The sequence below is a fragment of the Hoplias malabaricus genome, chromosome 14 (assembly GCF_029633855.1).
Source record: "Hoplias malabaricus isolate fHopMal1 chromosome 14, fHopMal1.hap1, whole genome shotgun sequence".
Lineage (NCBI taxonomy): Eukaryota > Metazoa > Chordata > Actinopteri > Characiformes > Erythrinidae > Hoplias > Hoplias malabaricus.
The window spans coordinates 7,544,819-7,567,821 of NC_089813.1; the positions used below are offsets into that span (position 1 = coordinate 7,544,819).

The 23,003-nt window shown below is 42.3% G+C and overlaps 2 protein-coding genes and 1 long non-coding RNA gene across 5 annotated transcripts in view; 1 reads left to right on the forward strand and 2 right to left on the reverse strand.

Moving 5' to 3' along the window:
• Window positions 1-236, reverse strand: part of bin3 (bridging integrator 3) — a 54,362-nt gene extending 54,126 nt beyond the window's left edge. The window contains exon 1 of the mRNA XM_066644854.1: window positions 93-236. Within this exon, the coding sequence (XP_066500951.1) occupies window positions 93-100 (8 nt within the window). The 5' untranslated portion in view covers window positions 101-236. The remainder of the gene's footprint in view (window positions 1-92) is intronic.
• On the forward strand, window positions 161-4,641 carry LOC136666579 (uncharacterized). The gene is made up of 4 exons (XR_010795389.1): window positions 161-261; window positions 1,137-1,292; window positions 4,084-4,175; window positions 4,376-4,641. It is a non-coding gene; the product is annotated as an uncharacterized lncRNA (long non-coding RNA).
• A 1,786-nt stretch (window positions 4,642-6,427) lies between these two features.
• Window positions 6,428-14,366, reverse strand: egr3 (early growth response 3). Of its 3 annotated transcripts, none has more exons than XM_066644799.1 (2): window positions 13,960-14,366; window positions 6,428-10,055 (listed from the first exon to the last, which is right to left on the reverse strand). In XM_066644799.1, the coding sequence occupies exons 1-2, from the start codon at window positions 14,114-14,116 to the stop codon at window positions 8,929-8,931; spliced, it is 1,284 nt and encodes a 427-aa protein (XP_066500896.1). In that variant the 5' UTR covers window positions 14,117-14,366; the 3' UTR covers window positions 6,428-8,928. The 3 variants fall into 3 exon arrangements, with proteins under 3 accessions (XP_066500896.1, XP_066500897.1, XP_066500898.1); XM_066644800.1 differs by lacking the exon at window positions 13,960-14,366 and adding an exon at window positions 13,108-13,136 and having other exon boundaries at window positions 6,429-10,055; XM_066644801.1 differs by lacking the exon at window positions 13,960-14,366 and adding an exon at window positions 12,267-12,316 and having other exon boundaries at window positions 6,429-10,055.
• Window positions 14,367-23,003: the final 8,637 nt, after the last annotated feature.

Genomic DNA, 23,003 nt, shown 5'->3' on the forward strand with positions numbered 1-23,003 from the left:
TTCAAGCTCATGTTTTACCCCCCAAAAGAACTCTAAAGCGCTCGAAAAACTCAGTAAAATGGTCGCATATATGGCTTAGTTGCGATACATACCAGCTCATGGTGTCGTGTTTAATCCAGTTTAACCGACAGACAACACTTTATTCTCAAAAACATCGCCCTTTTAAGCTAACGTTAGCTGGCTAACAACAACAACAACTAGGCTAAAACTGTGAGGGTAAACCTGAGGGAGGTTAGAGGTGGAGATACAGAGAGGATTAAAGTAAGAAAAACTACGAGCTGGAGGACCACTTGGTGTTTTCAACTGCTTTTTACAGATGTTCCTCAAAATTTTACTTAGAATATTAAACATTATATAATTATTATTTCACATATAAACATTTATTAACACCGAGTTAGGGGTGAGCGATATGAACTCACATTTATATCACGATATTTTATTTTGCCCGGACCATAACGAGATATAAATAAATAAAACCTATATACGATTTTATTAATAACAGTATTAAAAATAAAAGTAATAACTAATTAAAAGACATGATAATTATTATTGTTGCGATTCAGTTAGCTTAAATAGAAGCATTTACAAGACCATTTACAAAAACATCTTCCGTCTACAAACATTTTAGTTTTGTAGTTTGTCAATTTGTTCTTTCTTACAAAGGAAGATTGTGTGGAAGACCATTTATGTCACATAAAAAATAGCCATTTACTAAACATAACAACAAAAAAAGGTTTTCTTTATTATGACATATATATTATGTCTCATGGTTTGTCATTTCGTAATTATGACTTATTTCATAATGAGAAAGGTAAGTCCCATTATTATGATAAACTGAGTAATGTCTTGTAATTATGATTTTGAATCTTTTAATTATGTAATAGCAAGTCATAATAGAGATTACTAAATCATAATTTTGAGAAACTTTGTCATTGTTATGACAGTAATTATGTCTTGAGAAAGTGTCATGCTGTTGTTCACCATTCATATTCATATACCTCTTGGTTTGCTTGTTCATAGAAAACATGATTTGTAGAAGAGAATCTTAAACTTGAACATCTCTTTTTTGTCATAGGCTTACTCTGACAGATTAGAGGCTTTATTTTCTGAAAGAAACTTTTATCAAACTCTTTCAGACACACCTTTTGGATTTTTTAATAACAAATATGCAACAGTCAAGTGCACATGCCTGTGTTGGGTATGTAGGAGTAGAACCGGTCCCACGAACAAGAACATGGCACATTTCCATAAACAAAAGCATGAAGGGATAAAGAAACTGCAATGGGAGGAGGGTGAGTATAAAAGTATGTGGAGTTTATGAATGCAAATGCATGATTTTCTTTAACTGAGGTCTGTATTCAGTTGGCAGTCATGTATATTACATTACACATAATTATAATGAACTCTGTCACATCACAAAACAGGCAGCGTTTTGTCATTTACATTATAGTGTCCTAGTGAAAAGAATGTTTTCAAGTAGGGAAGCTCATATTTAATGAAAATATTACATTATGACACACATATAAGAATAACTTAATACACATATTTATTAATAAGTCAGTAATGATGCACTTAAATGATTTCACTTACATAGTGCTTTTCTAGACTGCAAAAACATGGAGAACAGTTTGCTTGATCTTGGCTCACAGCAGTCCCAGTACTAGCTGGAACGTCTAAACCTGTAACAATCATGAAATTGTAGCTACTGATTGCTATATAAATCGTTTTCTGCTCAGCCTCGCTGAAGTAAATTTTAAGACCAATGCTTTGTATCGGTAATGCATTTTCTGTTTTCTTTTACTGCGGTTTATTTGCTCTAAGCCACCAGTTAAAAAACATAATTCATCATTCTATCGTTCACATATCGTCCTATCCCTGGCCCCTAGTCACTGCTGACTGTTTGTGTTTGGTTTTTAATGACTGGCCTCAGCGATGGCCTGAGAGGGAGTAAATGAATGAAGTAAACACAGACTCGAGCAGAGAGTAGGTCCCAGTGGGCCACAGACTGGGCCTTCATTTACATTGTGGCGGCGCCCTCAGTGCATATTGTTCTTGAGCAGCTGAGCCTGTGACCCACTTTGGCACAAACGAGGCTTTTCAGTTTGGCAAAGCTCCAGAGACAGACAGAGAACAGTCATGTTGAGACAAAACCGAGAGGGAGCTGCGATCACCATTTCCATTGCCCTCCACCTCTGACGTCACTAATAATAAATAGTCTACTGAACATTGCAGCATAGCTTATTGTATGTGTCTTAAATAAAAGCTTTCACTCTCTTTACATTTCAGCACTGTCTGGATATGACCTTTTATCATCAAAAAAAAAGAGTTTTGAAGATTTAGACAAAAAAAACGTATTCAATTTTAATGTTAATTTTACCAGATAGAATTTTAAGTAAACTCTGGTGATCAATTTGTTTGGAAATATAATCCCAGTGTAAATTAATAAGACAAAATAATTGAAAGTGATAAGACAAAATCCTCAGGAAAAAAACACACCCCCCCACCACACACACACACTCAAGTTAACATAATGTAACTTCAATAAAATAAAGATTCAAGCCCAAGTATAAGTATTCTATCAAGAACGTATGAGTAGGAGTTATAGTGTCAGGTCAACAATCTCCCCAAGTCCCTCTAGAATTGCATAGGAACTTGTTAATACATCCAGCATGTATCAGCATAGGAGATTTAGTGTGTACAGCTCTGGTCTTCTATTTTTGCTTTCTTATGGTCTAAACTAAAATGCAAAAGCATAAAGGTTGAGAGATGGGAGCAACCAGAATGCAGAACAGAAGTTGAACCTACAGTACCTCTGTGTGAATGGCTGCAGTGTCTGGTAGAAAAGAAGATACTATACCAGAATTACATATTTGTCATGTGAAATCATTTTGGAATACAGCATCATTGGTATCGTTACTAATTACTGTAAAAAAATACAAACCCGTTCCCAGAAAAGTTGGTACATTTCCTAAAAAAGCAATACAAACTAAAGGCAATAATTTGTTATAAAAATTTGTTTTACAACCCTAATTTTATTTTGTAAATATAATAAAACAATAAAAAGTGGTGCCTGCAACACCCTCAAATAAAAAAAAGTTGGGACAGAAGCAAAAGACTGAAAAGTTTACACTAGTAACACTGTTCTTGAAGACTCCATCATTAGCAGTTTAAATCATAACAGGTGAGGTAGTTGAGATTGAGTATAAAACAAGCATGTGCCAAAATATCTTTGAAAACAAGGATGATTCATGGTTCATGACTTTGTCCCAAACTTTGTGAGAGAAGTCAGTTCAAACACAGTGTTACTGTGAAAATGAAAAGTGCAAAAACAAGTATTTGTGATGGCACGGGGTGCATCAGTGTCCATGGCATGGGTGATCTGTATATATGTGAGATTACTATTGATGCAAACTGATGCTTATATTGGTATTTTGGAGAGACGTATGCTGCCATCAAACAACATCTTTTCCTAGGACTTCCATGTCTATTTTAGCAGGACTCATTCTGCATGAGTTACAACAGCTTAGCTTTGTAGACACAAAGTCCAGAACTCGGAGCATCATGAAGAGGAGAATCAGACATCAGCGACCACAGACTGTTGAGAACGTCAGGTCTCATATAAAACTGCAACAACTACAAAGATTAGAAATTATTACAAAGTAAAATTAACAGAAAATGTGATGTGATCCTGTGGTAAACACCAGTCTGTCTCAGCTTTTTTCGAGTGTGTCTCATGGATCAGTTAAAAATATATTTGTATTTAAAAAATAGGATTAAGATTCTCATTGAAAACCTGAATTTTTTGGGCCTTTTGTCTGTAACATAAATTTATATTTAATTAATAAATTACATATTTTATTGCAGTTTTAGATGTTAAGACAGATGTTTATATTAGTCTGAGAGTTCAAGTGTCTAATTGATGACTTATTTACTGTACTCCAGAAGAGCAGATTATTCTAAAAATATCTGTTTTTTTTTATTTCACTACAAAATTAAAGCCAATATTTTATTTATATGTAATGCTTTTAATAAAAAAAGGTAAATATTAATTCATTCATTCATTGTCTGTAACCACTTATCCAGTTCAGGGTCGTGGTGGTTCTGGAGCCAACCTGGAATCACTGGGCGCAAGGCAGGAACACAACACAGGAACACACCCTGCAAAAGGCTAAATGGTAAGTATAGAATCATTAAAAAAAGTATCACAGATACAGAGAAGTATTTTTGGCCCCTATCTGTCCACTCATTCTGAAAAAATGTATTTTAGACCAACTGATCTTAAAATAAATATGAGAAAATGGAAATTACAGTTTAAAATTGAAATGTAGTTAGTTAGTTTTGATTTGAGAGCTACTAAATATTTTCTTGCTTTCAGGATTTCAGCTGTTGCTCCACAAGCTCCAAAAGCCTACACACACACACACACACACACACACACACACACACACACACACAAACCCGAAGGGTCTGCTCCTATCTGATCTTTGAGAAGAGCCTATGTTTTGCTCGAATAGTTTGGCCCTGTGTTCTCGTAGATCTTGGCAGTCAAAGAAAGTGAAAAATAAAACATAAATACATTAATATATGTTTGAAAATATAGAAATATTTAAATAATTAACAGTGAAATAAAACAGAAACCTATGCCAGAAGCTATTCTTTGTGTTAACAAAGAAAAAATAAATAAATATATATATATATAATAAATATAAGTGTCAATAGATATAAATAAAGCACTGAGAAACTACGCCTCAGAAATAAAGACATCACTCCACAGCAAGAGAGACTGAGTAGGGAACGGAAAAATGAGGCGAATCGGCAAAAAGATGATAGCAGCGCTAATGCTAGTGCCATTCAGCATTTGCCTCTTCCATCAGCAAGTGTAACCTGTTCACACTGTGATTCTGCTCTGTTTCAGCCAAGGCTTCAGACTACGAGAACACACAAGCACACAGACCAATCTAAGAGCCATACCAGTGTATAAATCTAACAGAGTCGCACCTACTTATACATTCAGAAATGAGCTTTAGCTTCAGACAGTAGCCAGCAGGGATGGAGCTGCTTTCCCAGACACCGTTAGATTGTCCATGTCTCAACAGCAAGGAGACTGACTTCTAAAAGATAAAAGCTGAATTACAATTAAATTCTCAGTTTGTAGGCTATACTTCATTCTGAAAAGCACAATTTAAAGGATAGATTCTGTCATATTTTCATTACATTAACCCTTTACGAGAGCCATTTTTGGCTCCATAAAAATCTCATGATGGACCGAACCCTTTATGTGAAGTTTGTTATGGTTCTGAAATTTTAAAGAGTGTGCACATTCTTCCAAAAAGTGGCACAAAAATGACAGAAATTAATACTAATTTAAAAAAAGAGTACCCACACTCTGATAACCCACAGCTCTCATATTTATTTACGGTTTCAACTTCTATCATCTTCACCAGGCAAACTGCCTAGATGTTTTCAACAGGCAAAATACCTTCAGTTGCCTGACAAAAGCCATAGAAGCTGAAAAAGTGCTGTAAACAAAGAGATCTTTAGTTGAACTGTGTGTGAACATGCTCCTGTATGTTTCATAGCTCCACAGAATATAGTTCTTACACCAATGAGTGTTTTCAAAGAACCATACATCCAAGGCCAGGCCATTTAGCAACCTTTATATTCACGAGAGAACGGTTTACAGATCCACTCCTAGGCGATACTAACTCACGCTGATAAACTCTAAGATTGGCCAAAGCCTGTCTACGTAGGCCAGGCTGATTTTCCGAAACAACTCCTACAGTTTGAGCCACCCATTCATTCAGGAAAACCAACAAAAGACATTCTGGAGCCATCGGGGGCCTTGTTAATTAGAGAACTCTTGGAGGCCTGCCAAGACACACAAGACCTACAGTGGGACAATTTTGTGCAGGATGGCAGCGTGTGGACGAGCCTCAACGTTTAGACTGGCGAGATTATTAGAAACGTGACGTGTAGAGAGGGCATATGGCGAGGTCAAGACTTTCTGACACAGACGAGGCGGATTTTCACTGGGAAAAAAAAAAGGCTGAGCGTATGCAAGCGACAGGAAATGCTAATTATTACTGTGAAAAGCTAATACTGATAAGTCTGGTCTTTTGAGAAATATCTGAAACAATACGTATGGTATTTGATTGCAGTCATAATGGATTAAAAAGCGACAATATTGGAATTATGAGCCAAAGGCAGTGTATGATATTTTTATGCGGACATCTGCTGGTGCCAATTCATAAACATTTATATGAAGTAGAAAAGGGGACCACGTGGATTCGTTTTATAGGAAAAAATCGTGTAAAAATACGGAATAAAATGAAATAAAGCTTAGTCTAAACGCTCTGTGCTTATAGAGTACAATAAATACATTAATATATGGATCCGTTCTTAACAACATTATCACAGACTCTCTCACATTATCAGGATAATCCCGATACATCCATGACCCACGCCTCCTCCTCCTCCAAGTTCGCTCAGTGTAAAAATATCAAGGTAGACAAAGACCTGTTTTTCAAATAACCTTATTGTTTATTTATTTAATAAACACATCATTCAGTGTGTCTCCATCTCATTCTCTGTATATTATGCACAGAAACAAACAACATTTTGAGACTGCAGGAGTGACAAGAGGGAATGCAACGGGGGTTGACACTGGGGACGACTCTTCTCTTTCTTACAGATAGAAAAAAAGGGAAATATTTCTAAACTATATACACAGTCACTTTCTCCAGAAATGTACGTTGGAACACGCCCTCTGCGTCCACATTCAGTCAATGTAAAATCTGAGTGCGCATGCACGTGTTTATGTATTAATGTACACGCGCATGCACACACACACACACACACACACACACATATATACATACACACACACACACAGTAATACTGAAGCACATTGCTTTTTATGTCCTGTACATTCTTAGTAGAAAACATGTAGTAATATGTTTTATATACGCAACTGTACAAAAAAAAGGAAACAACAACAACAAAATAACCACCCCTCTTGATCTTAAGAATCAATCTCTCAGTGTGATCCGAATACGAGTAACCGTGGAGAAAAACCACATTACTGGTGCTGCCCCTCAGAGCTGTAAAAAAAAAAAAATATTCAGAACTGTTTTCATCCAAAAACATTTTGAATGGCATGCATATAGCTGGCAGACTTCAGTCAGTGAAAACACAGAACAATGGCATCCCAGATCAACCGTGCTTGTGCCCAGCGGCAATGCTCTAACGGCAGTTTATTTCCATAATTTTGTCTGGCAAGTACCTTGTGTTGAAAACCGTGCTATGTGTACTCGGAACGTGTGGTGAATATACAGTGTGCATGGAAAAAGGGAAGGAAGAAATCTCAGGAGATTAAAAGGATGGGAGCCACATCAAACGGCCAATAAAATAAAAAAAATGTAAAAAAACGGTGATAAGAAAACAACACAGATAACAGCAAACAATGACGCAAACAGAAATACCGACATCATTTACACGTGAAACATGGTGGCGTCTCATATTTCACATTTCACATCATTTCTTTCCTCAGCTCTCTATATATCAAGGTGTTGAGATGGGACACATATTGCTGTGAGATTCCCAGAAATGACCACTGCAGCCTGTATTTCCGTGCTAACCAAGACATACTACTGATACTAGACGCATGCAGGCATACAGACAACGTAAACAAAAACAGATCTCAATAAAATAATTTTTAAAAAAGAAAGGCGGAGATGCCTTTAATCTCTGATTTTATGTTTTATGGACAAGTTAAGAAAAGGTAGATATTTTATTATTTGTTTGGCCCATCTATACGCCAGATTAAGTGTTTGAGGTAAAGGTTCACTAATCTCTTCTCTTAATTTCACACTAATAAGTGAACTGCACTTAGTGAACCTGGATACCAAAACGCAGGCTGCTTTTTTTTCTTTTTTTTTTTTTCTTTTCTTTTTTTTTCTTTTTTTTTGGTATTGTACAGGCAATCTGTTGCTGTTTACAAAAGGCATCCAGATCCCTTAATTGTACTGAAGGGATTTTGAGATATTAAGATAATGTGGTCTAATTACGCAAGAAACACCCACTTGAAGCATGAACTCACTGAGCCTTTCAGTACTGTTAGATTCTAGGCTTAGAGATTTTCCCTTCAGATCGATGTCTCTGAAACAGATCGTTCCAGTAGCTTCACCAGACTCCCTGATATTCAAGCAAGAAGAAGAAGAAGAAGAAAAACAACAACAACAAAAATTGGCTGTAGTATGTCAACAGATTTGCCACATTCTTAAGAAAAAAATATTGTCAATTAAATATTTAACAAGCAGTATTTTAGAACAAACAACAGCAACCAAAGTGCAGCGCAAACAAGGATTTAACAACATTGAGTAAATTAAATTGCACTTTTAAAAAAAAAAAATATTGGACAAGCCAATGACAAACCAGAATACACTGTTTAAAAAAATATGAAACAAAAGTCAGACGCCAAGTGTATCTCACCTTAAATTTTATATCATACTGTAAAAAAAATTGATTTGGCCCGGACTGAAATATCAGGGGATCATGTAGGTCCCCGGAGCCGGAAGTAGGACTCTCTGAGCCTGTAATGCTTTTCCAAAAGAAGTGCCTCTATTTCGTCCTGGAATGACCTTAACTGTCCTTGTCCCTCCAGCTGCTGCCCCGATGCACCATTCTCCCTGCCATAAAACGCCGGCACGTCTTCCTCACCGAAGATCCGCCGGCTTGACCTAAAGCATAAAGGCGAAGGGGCAACATGACTACACCATCTGACAACAAACATTGAAGACCGTAACAAACGAACTGATACATGGAGAGTGGGGAGACAGTGTGAGAGTCAGTGGCGAGGCCTTTCGTTTGAAAGGAACGAGCTCAGTGTCCTCCTCCCCAGCCCCATTGTATCTAACAGCAAAAAGTCCCCTAGGCGCACGTGGTAACAGTCAGGATGTTGGCATTGCTGGGCCCAGCGGTCCCACAGGAGCTCGGCGGGGAGGTGTGGCTGCCCGCAGCACCGCCAGCCTTGTCTGCTGGCTTTTTGTCCTTCTGCTTGAGGTGCACCTTGGCGTGCCGTTTGCGTTCATCGCTGCGGGCAAACTTGCGTCCGCAGAACTCGCAGGAGAAAGGCTTCTCCCCAGTGTGCGTGCGGATATGCGTGGTCAGGTGGTCGCTGCGGCTGAAGGAGCGCATGCAGATGCGACACTGGAAAGGCTTGTGGCCCGTGTGGATGCGTAGGTGCCGCGTGAGCTCATCGGAGCGTGAAAAACGCCGGTCACAGTTCTCGGCTGGGCAGGCATGAGGTCGCTCATGGACCGGAGTCTTGCTCGGCCTGTTGGGGTACTTGCGAGGACGGATGGGCTTAAGGGCGAGGGTCTGTGGGGGTTGGTGGTGATGATGGTGTTGGGACACGTGTTGCTGCTGACCGCTCAGGAAGCTTGGGTGGATCTGCTGCTTGTCCTTGAAAGCCCGGATGGTCTCCAAGGGCGTTATGGGTGGCGGATTTACCCGGATGGGGTCCATGGCCTGGAAGGGTTTGTGCTCCATCACCCCGACCTCGCCCTGGTGGTGGAAGAGGTTGTAGTCGGGGATCATGGAGAAGAGGCTGCCGTCCATGCTGGGCTTGGAGGAAGAGGTACTGTGGTAGTCAGAGGCCGGGTAGGGCAGGGAGGATGAGGTGGCCGGGCTGTGATGGAAGGACACAGGCTCCTGGTACATTTCGCCGCAGGTAGAGTAGGCGGGAAGGGGCGGGGCATACACTTGCTCAATGTCCGACGATTGGCCGCCCATGGTGCCACCTGACGAGGACGTCTGAGTGGTGATGTTGCCAGGTGATGGCGAGACGCCCAAGATGCCAGCACTCACCAGGCTGATGATGTTGTTGTCAGGGCACCAGCCCGAGCCGCTGATGCCACCCGAAGGAGGAGTGTCAAAGGCAAACTTGCCCAAGTAAGTCACGGTCTGTCCACTCCGACTTGACTGAAAACTATTGGAACCGTACTGGATCTCGCCACTGCTCTTCTCACCTCCCATCCCCAAGTCCATGATATTATCTGCAAAAACAGATTACAAGGGTCAGGAAGGAAGGAAAGTAACACAGAAAAACACTTACACAGTGAATCACCCTCAAAGACACTACTAAGAAAGCAGTTAAACTCTTTGGGTGGAACTACGGATCTGCAAAGAAGCTGCTCTACAGACATTAACTACCCCAGCTATGAGTTCCTTGACTGAAATGTGGCCCATATCTTGGTTAAAGAAGACTCAGCATACCTCTGTGAACTTGCGTTTCCAAAAAAGGGCAGAGAAAAAGTCATATCAGTCCAAATGAGGAAAACTGACAGGAAAATAATTAGATTTTTGACAGAGGGGGAAAAAAAGTTTGTCGAGTGACTCGAGACTGAAGAGAATATCTCCTCCTCCTCTGGCTTTTCCTCTCTCTCTCTCTCTCTCCTCAGGTTGTAAACTATAATGTTTCCCTCAGAATTCAAGCAACTCTTGTTAACTGTGAAGACTCTCTGTGTGCCATCTCCATGTTGTTCGCAAGCATCAGGTTCAGCAGTGGATCTTACATTCCTCCACCAGAGAGTCCTCATAAACTTCACACGTGGAGAACGGTGCAGATATTCTGTCTCGATCGTCAGGTTTATCGTATTTCAACACACAAACCCCATGAACCCTTGATCTTGTGTAATGCTGCAAAGACCATTTACAGGACGTCCGAAAAACAACAACCACATGACGTCCTGCCGGGTTTGTCTTGCTCCTTAAACACGTACTTACAGTAATCACAGCGTATATACCAAATCATGATTTATGGTGGGAACAAACAAAACCAAAATTATAGCCGGTGCTCACATCTATTCAGCACAGTTGCACATACTGTATGTGAGCGTAAAAAAGGACCACTTAAGTGTGCTGTCTCTACAGGGAAAGGAATTCAACTTGGGCAAGCCAAGGAGAAAAGAAAGAGAGGCACAGGAGTTTCTCCTCAGATGTGAAGAAGCAAAAATGTGGTTCCTCTGAATTTTGACATTTTGCTGTTGGTGTGTCATCTGTGTGAATGTGGAGGTCTGGGCCATTTTGAATCAAGAATTGAGCAGGAGCTTCTCCAACACTGTTTAAGAAAGCAACAGAACTGATCTGTGAGATGCATCTGTTTAACAGCATCAGTAAACACAGGGATTGAAACACTAGCAGGAAATGATGCAATATTGTACTTAAATGTTTTGCTTCATTCGTTCATCCACAAGTGATGCACGAGCTGGATGTGATTTGTATGAATTACAGCAGTTCATTTGGAGAATCAGATGCTTTTTTTTTTCTTCTAATGATGGTATTTTGAAATTGTTGTCTGATGCTGTGCTGGTATTTTGAAATTTTGTCTGATATCCCTGGCTTTTTTTTTTTGTTTTAAATATATTTATTTTATTTATTTGTTTATTTATTTATTTATATTTTTGCGTGGGCTTTCTGTGATTCAGCCCAGAAAAGGCTCTCTCTGTGTGTGTGTGTGTGTGTGTGTGTGTGTGTGTGCACGCTTGGTTGAGTGTGTCTGTATGTGCTTGAGCAGAAAACAGCAAGCTCGCGCACATGGACGAAAAGAAAAGTATTAAACCTTTACATCTTTAGCGTAGGATCCATTTCGATGTTGTCACCTGTTGACGCGCTCGTGGGCGATTGTCGTTGGTCAAGATTTGCTACAAATTTCAGTTTGTTTACTTGTTTATATTTGTGTTAAATTTTATTTATTTATTTATTTTTGGCTGTGAATTTAGTCCTTGCTCGAGGAGAATCTGTTGTTGTTTTTTCACCCGCTCCGAGGCTGTGGAGTTGGTTTTCGTTTCTGACAGAATCTCAGACACGGGCTAAAATCAGCAGCTGATGAGGAGCTGATAAAAACTCTCGCGTGACACGGAATTAACCCTGTTTCATTCACTCGCCTATTATTTTTTTTTAAATCCAATTTATTTTATTCTACGACCAATTCATATTGGATCTTTTTTTTCCAACAGAACCGTTAACCGAAATTAACCAATCACCTCTCCGTAAATTCCAAACAATTTAAACAATTATTTGTGCGCGTGAATCAACGGAATTTTCTGGCTTGTATTTTTTTTAAACGTTTAAAAACGTCGTCACTGCGAGGTAAAGGAAAATCATCTGTGACCACACACACACACACACACTTACATAATAAATAAAATCTATAATATCGAGCTGCGCGTGTTTTGTTATTTTTTCTTTAATCCGTTTATTTTTACCTCCACGTGTGAAACGCGTTTAAAGCGCACCGCACAGTCACCTGCTCGACCTCGCGCACAAGACTGAGGAGCCAAGTTGACACTCTCAAAAAAATGTTTGTGCGCGCGCGAGGGGTGTGGTGTGTGTGTGTGGGGGGGTCTCTAGTTCGAAAAGTAATATACCTTTACTAAAAAACATCCTTGAACAGCCGCGTTTTAAAGACGTTTTACAGCCTTCTCGATACGTACAATAATATGCGTAAGGTATATATTTTAATATATTTTTTTACCCATATATACTATTTATTTTGTTCTATTGTATATGTGTATATTACTGTAAATATGTATAGTGTATACAATATGTATATTTACACTGTAGTATAAAACGTAATGTTATTATTTTTGTGTTGTTTACACACACACACGCGCGCGTCTATATATATGTGGATACACATGATACATTTATTTGTTCTACTACTCTTTTCCGTGGCTAACACTAGCCTTAAATACGTGCTTTATCGTTAATTAAATTAAATTTTATTATGACATTATATTAGACGTGGACCAGCGCGCGCTCCTAAACGAGGCTGCGTCACCTGTCCGTCACGTGATCGCAGCACTTCCAGCACCTGAGCGTCAGCGAAGCGCCAAACACTGACCCTTTCAGGACAGGAGTAACGACCCTCACTTTTCTGACAGCACTCCGCCTTGACTGCACCACACACACGGTACAGACAGAGCCGCCAAATAGGGAGACTGACGTGTTTATGACATAAAATAAAGCGTATATATAACAATTTATTAAAACCTAGTGTTGTGTTAGGTATAGAACAGCTGTGTGGATAAGGGTAAGTTCACTTACACCGCTGACATCACTGATTCCCATTACCCCACTCTCTTAAAGCTCAGGTTCATCCAGAACTACAGCTCGTCCCATCAGTGACATAAGACCTTACACAGCGCTGTAACTTCACACGAGTTTACACTCCACACTCTGCGTTAAATCCGTGTTAATCCTGCGCTCTTTCCTATACCAGGGCTTTAGGGCCGGTTTGAGTGTAGTTTCTTTAACCTTATACGCTGCTACGACAAATCAAATGAAGCCTAAAGTAAAAGGCCAGCAGTGACCTGTTGCTTGCCAAATAGTGAGCCCACATTCAGTTCCACGGCTTTCTGACTCTGTCTTCTCCATCTGTCAGCAGCAGCGTGCCTGTCAGGATCATCAGCTCTGACTGAACTCAGCCTTTTTTCCTATTCATTCGTTGAAGGTGTTTATTGCTCTATGGCTGTTGTTTATTACAAATAACAACAAATAGCTCCCCATTGTTTCACATGCCGCTTAGACCCATTTGTTTCGTACGTGTTTTGAAAAGAAGCCTTAAACAGTTGCTACGTCTTATAGACGCTAAGAAGGGCAACAGTTGGTTGTTATGTCTGGTGAGGTCAGAGAGCCTTCGTAAGGGTGGTCTAACTGCACACCGGTGGCTGTTGTTTCAGCAGGTTGTCGGTGGGCTTCTTACTGTACGCTAATCAGCCTTGATTACAGTCTGAACAAAGGCTGGGTGTCGTTACGCACAAAAGACTGGGTTCTGTACCCCGGTCCGTTACCACCGACGACCCCAAACAGACAGCAAAACAACCCCCAAAACGAAGCCCAAACACCCATCACCCCGAAACGCCCCCCCACACTCCCCCGCCTCCCCCCCGCGCTCACCTGTGTTCATGTGTGTGTAGTGCGCCGCGGGCTCCGCGCTGGTGAACACGTTCATAGAGGTGGGGATGGAGTCTTCCTCGGGATAAAGGCTTTCAGGGATGGAGTTCATTAAACTGCTCATGGTAAGCGGGAGCTTCTCGGCCAGTTTGCCGGTCATAGCACACGGCTGCCTTCACTTTCTACAGGCATCCACAGCCCCCCGCGGGCGCGCGACAGGCTTTATCCACGCAGCCTGGGCGAGGAGCGGGCGCGAGCAAGGAGGAACCGTTTGCCAGCACGCGAAGGAAGAAGTGGAGCGCCAACGGCAAAAAACACGTGCAACAAACACAGCGAGAAGATCCTGCGGTATCCAAGCGGACTTCACGCGCTCTGCCGCTCAACGTGAGGCGCCAAGTTCTGCACTGGGCTCCGCGTGCTGACGGTCATGATGATGATGAAGATGATGATGATGACGATGAAGAAGAAGATGATGAAGGTGGTGGTGGTGGTGAAGATGGTTCTGTTGTTGGTGATTGCACAAGTGCAGCGCTGCTGCTTTCTGTCTCTCTCTCGCGCGCGCGTTTGAGTGAGTGAGCGTGTGTGTGAGAGAGAGAGAGAGAATGAGAGAGGGAGGGAGATAGAGAGAGGGAGTGTGTGTGTGTGTGTGTTGTGAGCGTGTGTATGTGTGTATTGCTCTGTTGCTCGAGCGGGAACTCCAACGCGCTTTTGGCCTCGTTAAATACGGGGGCTGGAGCAAAGTGGTGACGCACATGCCCATTTATGGAGAGGCAGCGCGAGACACGGAAAGCTCCTCACACACACACACACACACACACTCACAGAGAGAGAGAAGTAGAAACAGAAATAATGAGAGAGAGAGAGAGATTGTATTGCACAAGTGCACGTGCGTTAAGCCAAGTTTTATTATTATTATTTTACAATTTCTATGTTTAAAAATAAATAAATAAACAACAACAATAATAATAAAAAATAAAATAAAGTTTATTAAAATTGTCCCGCGCGGTGGAGATGAAAGCAGCTCGCGCCACTCACTCACTTCGTTGCTTCACACGTTTTCGCGTTTCCGCTATTTTAGATTTTCCGTGTCGTAATTAATAACAGAAGTGTGGAAAAAAAGCCTTCCCGGAAAATAATATTGCTTATTAATATTAATAATAATAATAACAATGCTCAATTATTAGTGGCACGTGTAAATTCCATTATCCGTCAAAATGATTCAAATAGTTCTATTGGCGCTACACAGTTTCTATAGGCTGTTACCCCCTATTAGAATGACTGTGGGATACAGGCCACTGGGAGACCTGCAGAAACCGACCTCCTCAGTCTATCTGATCCTATAGAAATCTACATGAGGAACCTATGGTGTATAATTACAGTGGCCTCAAACGTCTCAGTAGCTTCACAGTAGGTGTGTGTTCATAAGGCCCCATGACACCTACACAAGCCTTTCATCACCGACTCACACAACTCCACATTAATACACTCCCTCATTCCAAAGTGTCAGCTGCCATTAAACCTGCGGCGGAGCATGAACACAGGCTGGAATAAGCCTTTATAGATGTTTATGTAGGGTTATGTCTATTGTCATACAAAGCTTATGTAGATGTCTTTGTTCACAGTGTGAAACACCTGCTGTAGGTCATTCCTCTTGATTCCCGCATAAGCCTTTGATGACAACTGACGGAAACTTATATTACGCTTTTTAAAAGCTGATTTATTAGTCATTTTCATCCATGAAAACAGGATGAGAACGGCCACTTGCTGGAATGAGGCATTCTGGATGAGCACATCGACCTTTCAGGACACGGCACATAAACCAATACAAACATCTACAGACACTCGTTCCACTAACGTCTGTTTTTGTAAACGTTGATTTATTCATTTCACTCTAGAATGTGTTTAATAAACGTTTGTTGGAATAAGAGTCAGGAGATGTTTATTTGGAATTATGCCCCAAAGGCTTATGAAGGTCGTGTAAAAGGAAGTAAGTATTACCTGTGTCTAAAAGCAAATCTGATATTATTTTAGCGGTCCTTTTTTTTTATACCTACATTAGCAACAGTAATGTACTCTGGAAATGCAGCTGGTGGACGCTGAGTGTGTGGGTTGTTACAGTTTTATTCATTGAGTCTGTAGCAGTGCTTAGGCCTAACAAAGCCCACCTGTTACCCCCCCCCCCTAAAAAAAAAAAACTCCCCTCATAGGTCTCCAGCAGGAGATCCAATTCATTTACACTGCGGCCCAGAGGCTGGGGGGGGGGGGGGGGGGGGGGGGAGAGAAAGAGAGGCAGAGAGAGAGAGAGAGAGAGAGAGAGAGAGAGAGAGAGAGAGAGAGAGAGAGATGAATGCCTGTAAATAGTGTAAGGTCCACAGTCGTTTGGGCTTCTTGCCTTTGGGGCCTTTTTACCTTGGTTGTTTCTCTTGGCTTTTGGCTTTTGCTCTCGCCTTTGGCTCTGAGCGCCGAGTGGAAGCTCCATATAAGGCGCTTTTCCGGCCCCGCCCCTCGCTGCCTTTATTTGGTTCGCAAACTTCCGAGCGAACAAAACTAGTGGAAAAGCCATTAAAGCAACCGCAGAAGGCCAAAACGTCATGGGTTACATTTCATCTGCTCAGAAAGCGGAGAGAAGAGAAAATATCTTATCACTCACTTCTCCTTTTTTCACCAAACTTTGCAACTAATATCCCTCCAAGTCTGAAAGGGCTGCGTTTGATTTCAGTCAACTTTAAAGAGAAGAAAACACACGGAAGAAGAAAACAGACACCAGCAGTTCGCCAAACGCCAGAAGAAGCGCTGGACTAGAGCCAGACTCACCAGCCGACACCGGAGAACTGGGAGGAATGCACAATCACAGATCTATAACTACAATATCATTTAAAAATCGTTTGAACATACACACACTTACATAAGGGAAGGACATTATTATTATTTTTTACTGTTCAGTGTAAGGCATTACTTTCTGAATTTCTCATCCTGATTACATCGAATAAAGTCTGAGATTGACTTTTCAAATGTTTTAAAAAGGAAAAAAATCCATTTAAATTCATTTTCATTTTATTTTTTTTAATTAATTAAAAAATGGCAGTTACATTTTTTGTTGTTTTTTTAATTGAACATGCCAAAATAAAATTAAGAGACCAACAAAAATGGTCCAAATTTACCAAGAAATAACCTTGATTAAAAAAAAAAAGTTAGTTCATTTTCTTCAACTGCTCTAACTTCTGTAACACCCAGTCACTCACACCTGTGGACACTTTGACAGAGTCAATCCACGTACCAGTGTGTTGTTGGTTGTTGTCGTTGAGAACACACCACACTCCTCACAGACAGTCACCCGGAGGAAACCCACGCAGACACAGGGAGAACACACCACATTCCTCACAGACAGTCACCCGGAGGAAACACACGCAGACACAGGGAGAACACACCACAGTCCTCACAGACAGTCACCCGGAGGAAACCCACGCAGACACAGTGAGAACACACCACATTCCTCACAGACAGTCACCCGGAGGAAACCCACGCAGACACAGGGAGAACACACCACATTCCTCACAGACAGTCACCCGGAGGAAACACACGCAGACACAGGGAGAACACACCACAGTCCTCACAGACAGTCACCCGGAGGAAACCCACGCAGACACAGTGAGAACACACCACATTCCTCACAGACAGTCACCCGGAGGAAACCCACGCAGACACAGGGAGAACACACCACATTCCTCACAGACAGTCACCCGGAGGAAACCCACGCAGACACAGGGAGAACACACCACACTCCTCACAGACAGTCACCCGGAGGAAACCCACGCAGACACAGGGAGAACACACCACATTCCTCACAGACAGTCACCCGGAGGAAACCCACGCAGACACAGGGAGAACACACCACATTCCTCACAGACAGTCACCCGGAGGAAACCCACGCAGACACAGGGAGAACACACCACACTCCTCACAGACAGTCACCCGGAGGAAACCCACGCAGACACAGAGGGAACACACCACATTCCTCACAGACAGTCACCCGGAGGAAACCCACGCAGACACAGGGAGAACACACCACATTCCTCACAGACAGTCACCCGGAGGAAACCCACGCAGACACAGGGAGAACACACCACATTCCTCACAGACAGTCACCCGGAGGAAACCCACGCAGACACAGGGAGAACACACCACACTCCTCACAGACAGTCACCCGGAGGAAACCCACGCAGACACAGAGGGAACACACCACATTCCTCACAGACAGTCACCCGGAGGAAACCCACGCAGACACAGGGAGAACACACCACATTCCTCACAGACAGTCACCCGGAGGAAACCCACGCAGACACAGGGAGAACACACCACATTCCTCACAGACAGTCACCCGGAGGAAACCCACGCAGACACAGGGAGAACACACCACACTCCTCACAGACAGTCACCTGGGGTGGGTTTAAAACACACAACACCGGGACCTTGGAGCTGTATGACAACAGCCCTATGTGTAGCACTACTGTGCTGCCCTTTAAATTAAACTGAAATAAAATAATTTTAATTTAAGACTCTGAGGGGGTAATTCCTGCCTCCTGTGAGCGCTGCTGGTACCGCAGTGGCAGGAAAAACCCAGAGCATGAGGGGAAACAAGACTCAGAAGGGAATCCATCCTGATTTGGTCAACACTGGAGCAAAACAACAAAGAGCAGTGTATAAACAAAGAGTATTTTATATAAATACATTTATGTGTGTGTTTGTGTTAATTTATGCCAAAGATTTTGCTGGTTGTCTATAAAAAGCTGTAAATACAGCTGGACACTCCAGATTATAAAGTCCAGGATGAGCAAAGCTCACAACAGTAAAGAGCACAAAAACACACAGGAAAAATACACATTGAAAAAAAATAGGAGGCCAAAAATGCACCTCCTCCCTCCCTCCCCCTAAAAACAAAAAAATAAGTGGTAAAAAAATATGGTAGCCAAAATCAAAAGGCATCATGATGCTAATAATCATTATTATTATATATAACAGTGTGTAGGATGACATACTTGACTGTACACAGTCCAATTAGGAGACCGGAGAGTATCCCCAGAGATTTCTCATGTGTCCAGCTAAAATTCTCCCCTCCTTCTCCAGGCCAATCATGGAGCAGACTCTTATTAGGCTCTGAGTGGAAGTGCAGGCTGCCATGCATGTGCTGATGCAATACAGAGAGAGAGAGAGAGAGAGAGAGAGAGAGAGAGAGTGCAGGAGAAAGAAAGATAAAGTTACAATTTGAGCTGCAAATCAGGTTGACATCTGCATGCTGGCTACAAGCCTGTCAACTCATAGAGCAAAAAGAAAAAAAAGAAAAGGCACAGAAGAATAATAAGTTCCTACTTTTTTGTCCCCTAGAGGCCACCAATATTTCAGCATGGCTTCAACATGCTCTGGTGATGCCACAAACTAGCAGCTAACACTGTAACAGTGGGATAAAACTCAAACTCTCCACCAGTCCCTACAATCCTTGGTGGATCCATGTCAATAAAGTTTAGCTCCCTGACTTTTTACAGACACAACCAATACACATTAATCTGGAAGCTCGCTAACCTAGATAAAGCTAGCAAACTAGCAAAAACTAGCAAACAGGCTTAAACTAGCATTTTTGGGCTTCATTTCATTTCCACCTTAAGTTTGCAGTTTTACAAATGGTGACTCACACAGATCTCGGCTAAACCCCAACACTAAGAAAAGAATAAACGCCATAGAACAACACACAAGCAAAAGTTAAACAAAAAAATACATATTTTGTCAGTTTTCAAACATCCTGGACACCACAGAACATCTTCTAAACCATTCATTCATTCATTATCTGTAACCCCTTATCCAATTCAGGGTCTTGGTGAGTCCAGAGCCTACCTGGAATCATTGGGCGCAAGGTGGGGAATACATCCTTGAGGGGGCGCCAGTCCTTCACAGGGCAACACAAACACATTCACTCACACCTACGGACACTTTGGAGTCACCAATCCACCTACCAACGTGTGTTTTTGGACCGTGGGAGGAAACTGGAGCACCCGGAGGAAACCCACGCAGACACAGGGAGAACACACCACACTCCTCACAGAGAGTCACCCGGAGAAAACCCACGCAGACACAGGGAGAACACACCACAGTCCTCACAGACAGTCACCCGGAGGAAACCCACTCAGACACAGGGAGAACACACCACACTCCTCACAGACAGTCACCCGGAGGAAACCCACGCAGACACAGGGAGAACACACCACACTCCTCAGAGACAGTCACCCGGAGGAAACCCACGCAGACACAGGGAGAACACACCACACTCCTCACAGACAGTCACCCCGACCGGGAATCAAAACCACAACCTCCAGGCCCCTGGAGCTGTGTGACTGCGACGCCTACCTGCTGCACCACCGTGCTGCCCTCTTCTAAACCAGTTTTTATATTTGAATGTTCTCTGTGTCCTTGCAGATTTCACTGTGACTAAGGATTTTGAACAAAAAGTTGGATTTCTTTTACTCCTGTTTCTTCCACTGCCATTTCCACAAGTGGAACACCGCTCTGGGGTCATAAGGAAACATCTGCGAACTGCTTTGGTCAAAACACAACAAAGATCCAGCCCCACAGCAGCGTTCTCCCCCCGTCTAAACAGCCCTGTTCCTTTAAATCACAACGAGCCGCTCACTGTTCACCCCGACCCTGAGCCCACAGCAGAGGAGCAGAAGCTCTGTTTTTTACTCGGTTCTCTTTCTTCTCCATTTTTACCCAGTGCTCTTATTTCTGCGAGCTCTTTGTATCTGTTTAACCTTGTTTTTCGCGCTCTTACGTTAATGCAGCTCCAGCGCTGTGATCGGACAGAATCAGATGAGGGGGCCGCACAAATCATGACGTCAGAAAGTGAGTCAAATCCGACGATTTGTTGAAATCCCATGTTGTCTGATTTCTGATTACAAATAAAAAAAACTGACTTGGTAATACTGCTTCACGGTGTGTGGGTTGGTGGGCTCCACATCCCCAAATGAATAAGCACAAGCATCGAAAATGTGATTCATAATGTTCCCTTTAGTAGAGTTGTTTCATTCAGTGATAAATATATATCAGCGTTTTTCTCCATTTCAGATTCTTCTAAAAAGATCTGTGAAGGAAAAAGAACTTCTATAAAGAGTTTATTGTGATTCTGTACATGTCCAACGCTGCCCACCATTAGCCGAACTTTTGTTGTTGCTGCGGTGGTGGTCTAATTAACCGGCTTCTCCTTTGCCACTGACTGTTTGTATATTTTCGATAGACTATTGTCTCAAAACTCTCCATGTTCCCCATTCCATTCAGTGGTACAGTCCCTACACTCAGACGACCCCGACCTTCATCTGACCCACATAATCCCTGGATGAGGTGTTGCCAAAGCAGCTACAGGGTCTGAACTCTGAAATTAGTGCCTTGGCAGTTGACACTAGAGCGGTGTAGTAGTGTAATAGCTGACAGGCTTGGTCCTAATGAAGCAGAAATAGAGCGAGTGGGAGAGGGGTCTGAATCATGAGTGTATCAGGGGCCGCAGTAAACATAGAGACAAACAGACACACACATACACAAACTGAAACGGGGGAATCCAATGGCTCCCTGCCACAGTATGGGCGGGCTGTAACGTGTGTAGGTGAAGTGATAGTGTGACGCTGTGGGATTTGTCATCAGGGGATTCCTATGGGTTCTCCCTGTCCTCTCGTTTGCAAATATCACACGATCCGATCTGGAAACAGATAGAGGTCACACTCCATGGAGACTGGAATCGTAACGGACCGTTAAAAGAACATTTAAGACTAGTTTTTTTTGACTCATCATGATAAACTATTAGAAAATGTTTAAGTCACAGCTGAGGAACCGTAGCCAGGACTCGCCAAAAAACATAAATACAAACAATAATAATTCCATGACAGTGAGAGGTAAGAGATGGGTAGTATCTAGTTACAGTTCTTCAAGCACACATCCTTCAGTACAATTCTTACTGATCTGTACTTCGTGCTTTCAGACTGTATTCCGTTTACACGTACTCAGGTCTGTCAGTGAGTACAGTGCTTTGCTCGAGGAGAAGCTACATCCACGACAGCATGTGCTCTACTCTGTGATTGGACACACCACGGGAAAAGAGAATAAAATGTCCCAATAAACTCTTCTTCCTGCGCTTAGAGCTGCAGTTGTGGAAGATGGTCAGAACTTAAGTTGTTTTTTGAGCTGTTACTTTTGCATTTCTACTCAAGTCGTTTTTGCGGAAGGTATTTTAACTCACATTTGTCCGGTAATAATAACACTCTTCCTGGAGTGTAGTGGACAATAAAAACCGCCCAGTTACCTGTGTCTCAGCAGACACTTCCAAGGCCATTCATTTGTCTGCAACCCTTATCCAGTTCAGGGTTGCGATGGGTCCACAGCCTTCCTGGAATCAATGGCCGCAATGCGGGGAACACACCCTGGATTGGGCAGACAGTCACCCGGAGGAAACCCACGCAGACACAGAGAGAACACACCACACTCCTCACAGACAGTCACCCGGAGGAAACCCACGCAGACACAGAGAGAACAAACCACACTCCTCACAGTCACCCGGAGGAAACCCACGCAGACACAGGGAGAACACACCAAACTCCTCAGTCACCCAGAACGGGAATCAAACCCACGACCTCCCTGGAGCTGTGTGACTATGACACTACCTGCTGCGCCACAGTGCCACCACTTCCAAGGCAATGCCTTTAATGTTTAATCTCAGGCTTTAATTATAATTCCCATAATAATTTTTGGGAATTACATTTGCTGTAATCCTCCTCTCCAGAGTGGATCAGATGACGTGTGCCCATTCTGAGTCTCCTTTCCCATCGTGTCGTCCATTTAGGGGTTGTAATCTGTTAGTGTTTCTTTTTGTCGATTAATTTTTTTTTTGTGTTTCTATTACCCTTACAGGCCTCGGTACTCTTTCCCCAGTGAGACTTCAGGATCTTGCAACATTTCAGTGGAAAACTTGCTGTGAACTTCTAAAGTAATAAACCGAAACTGAAAAGTTTTTT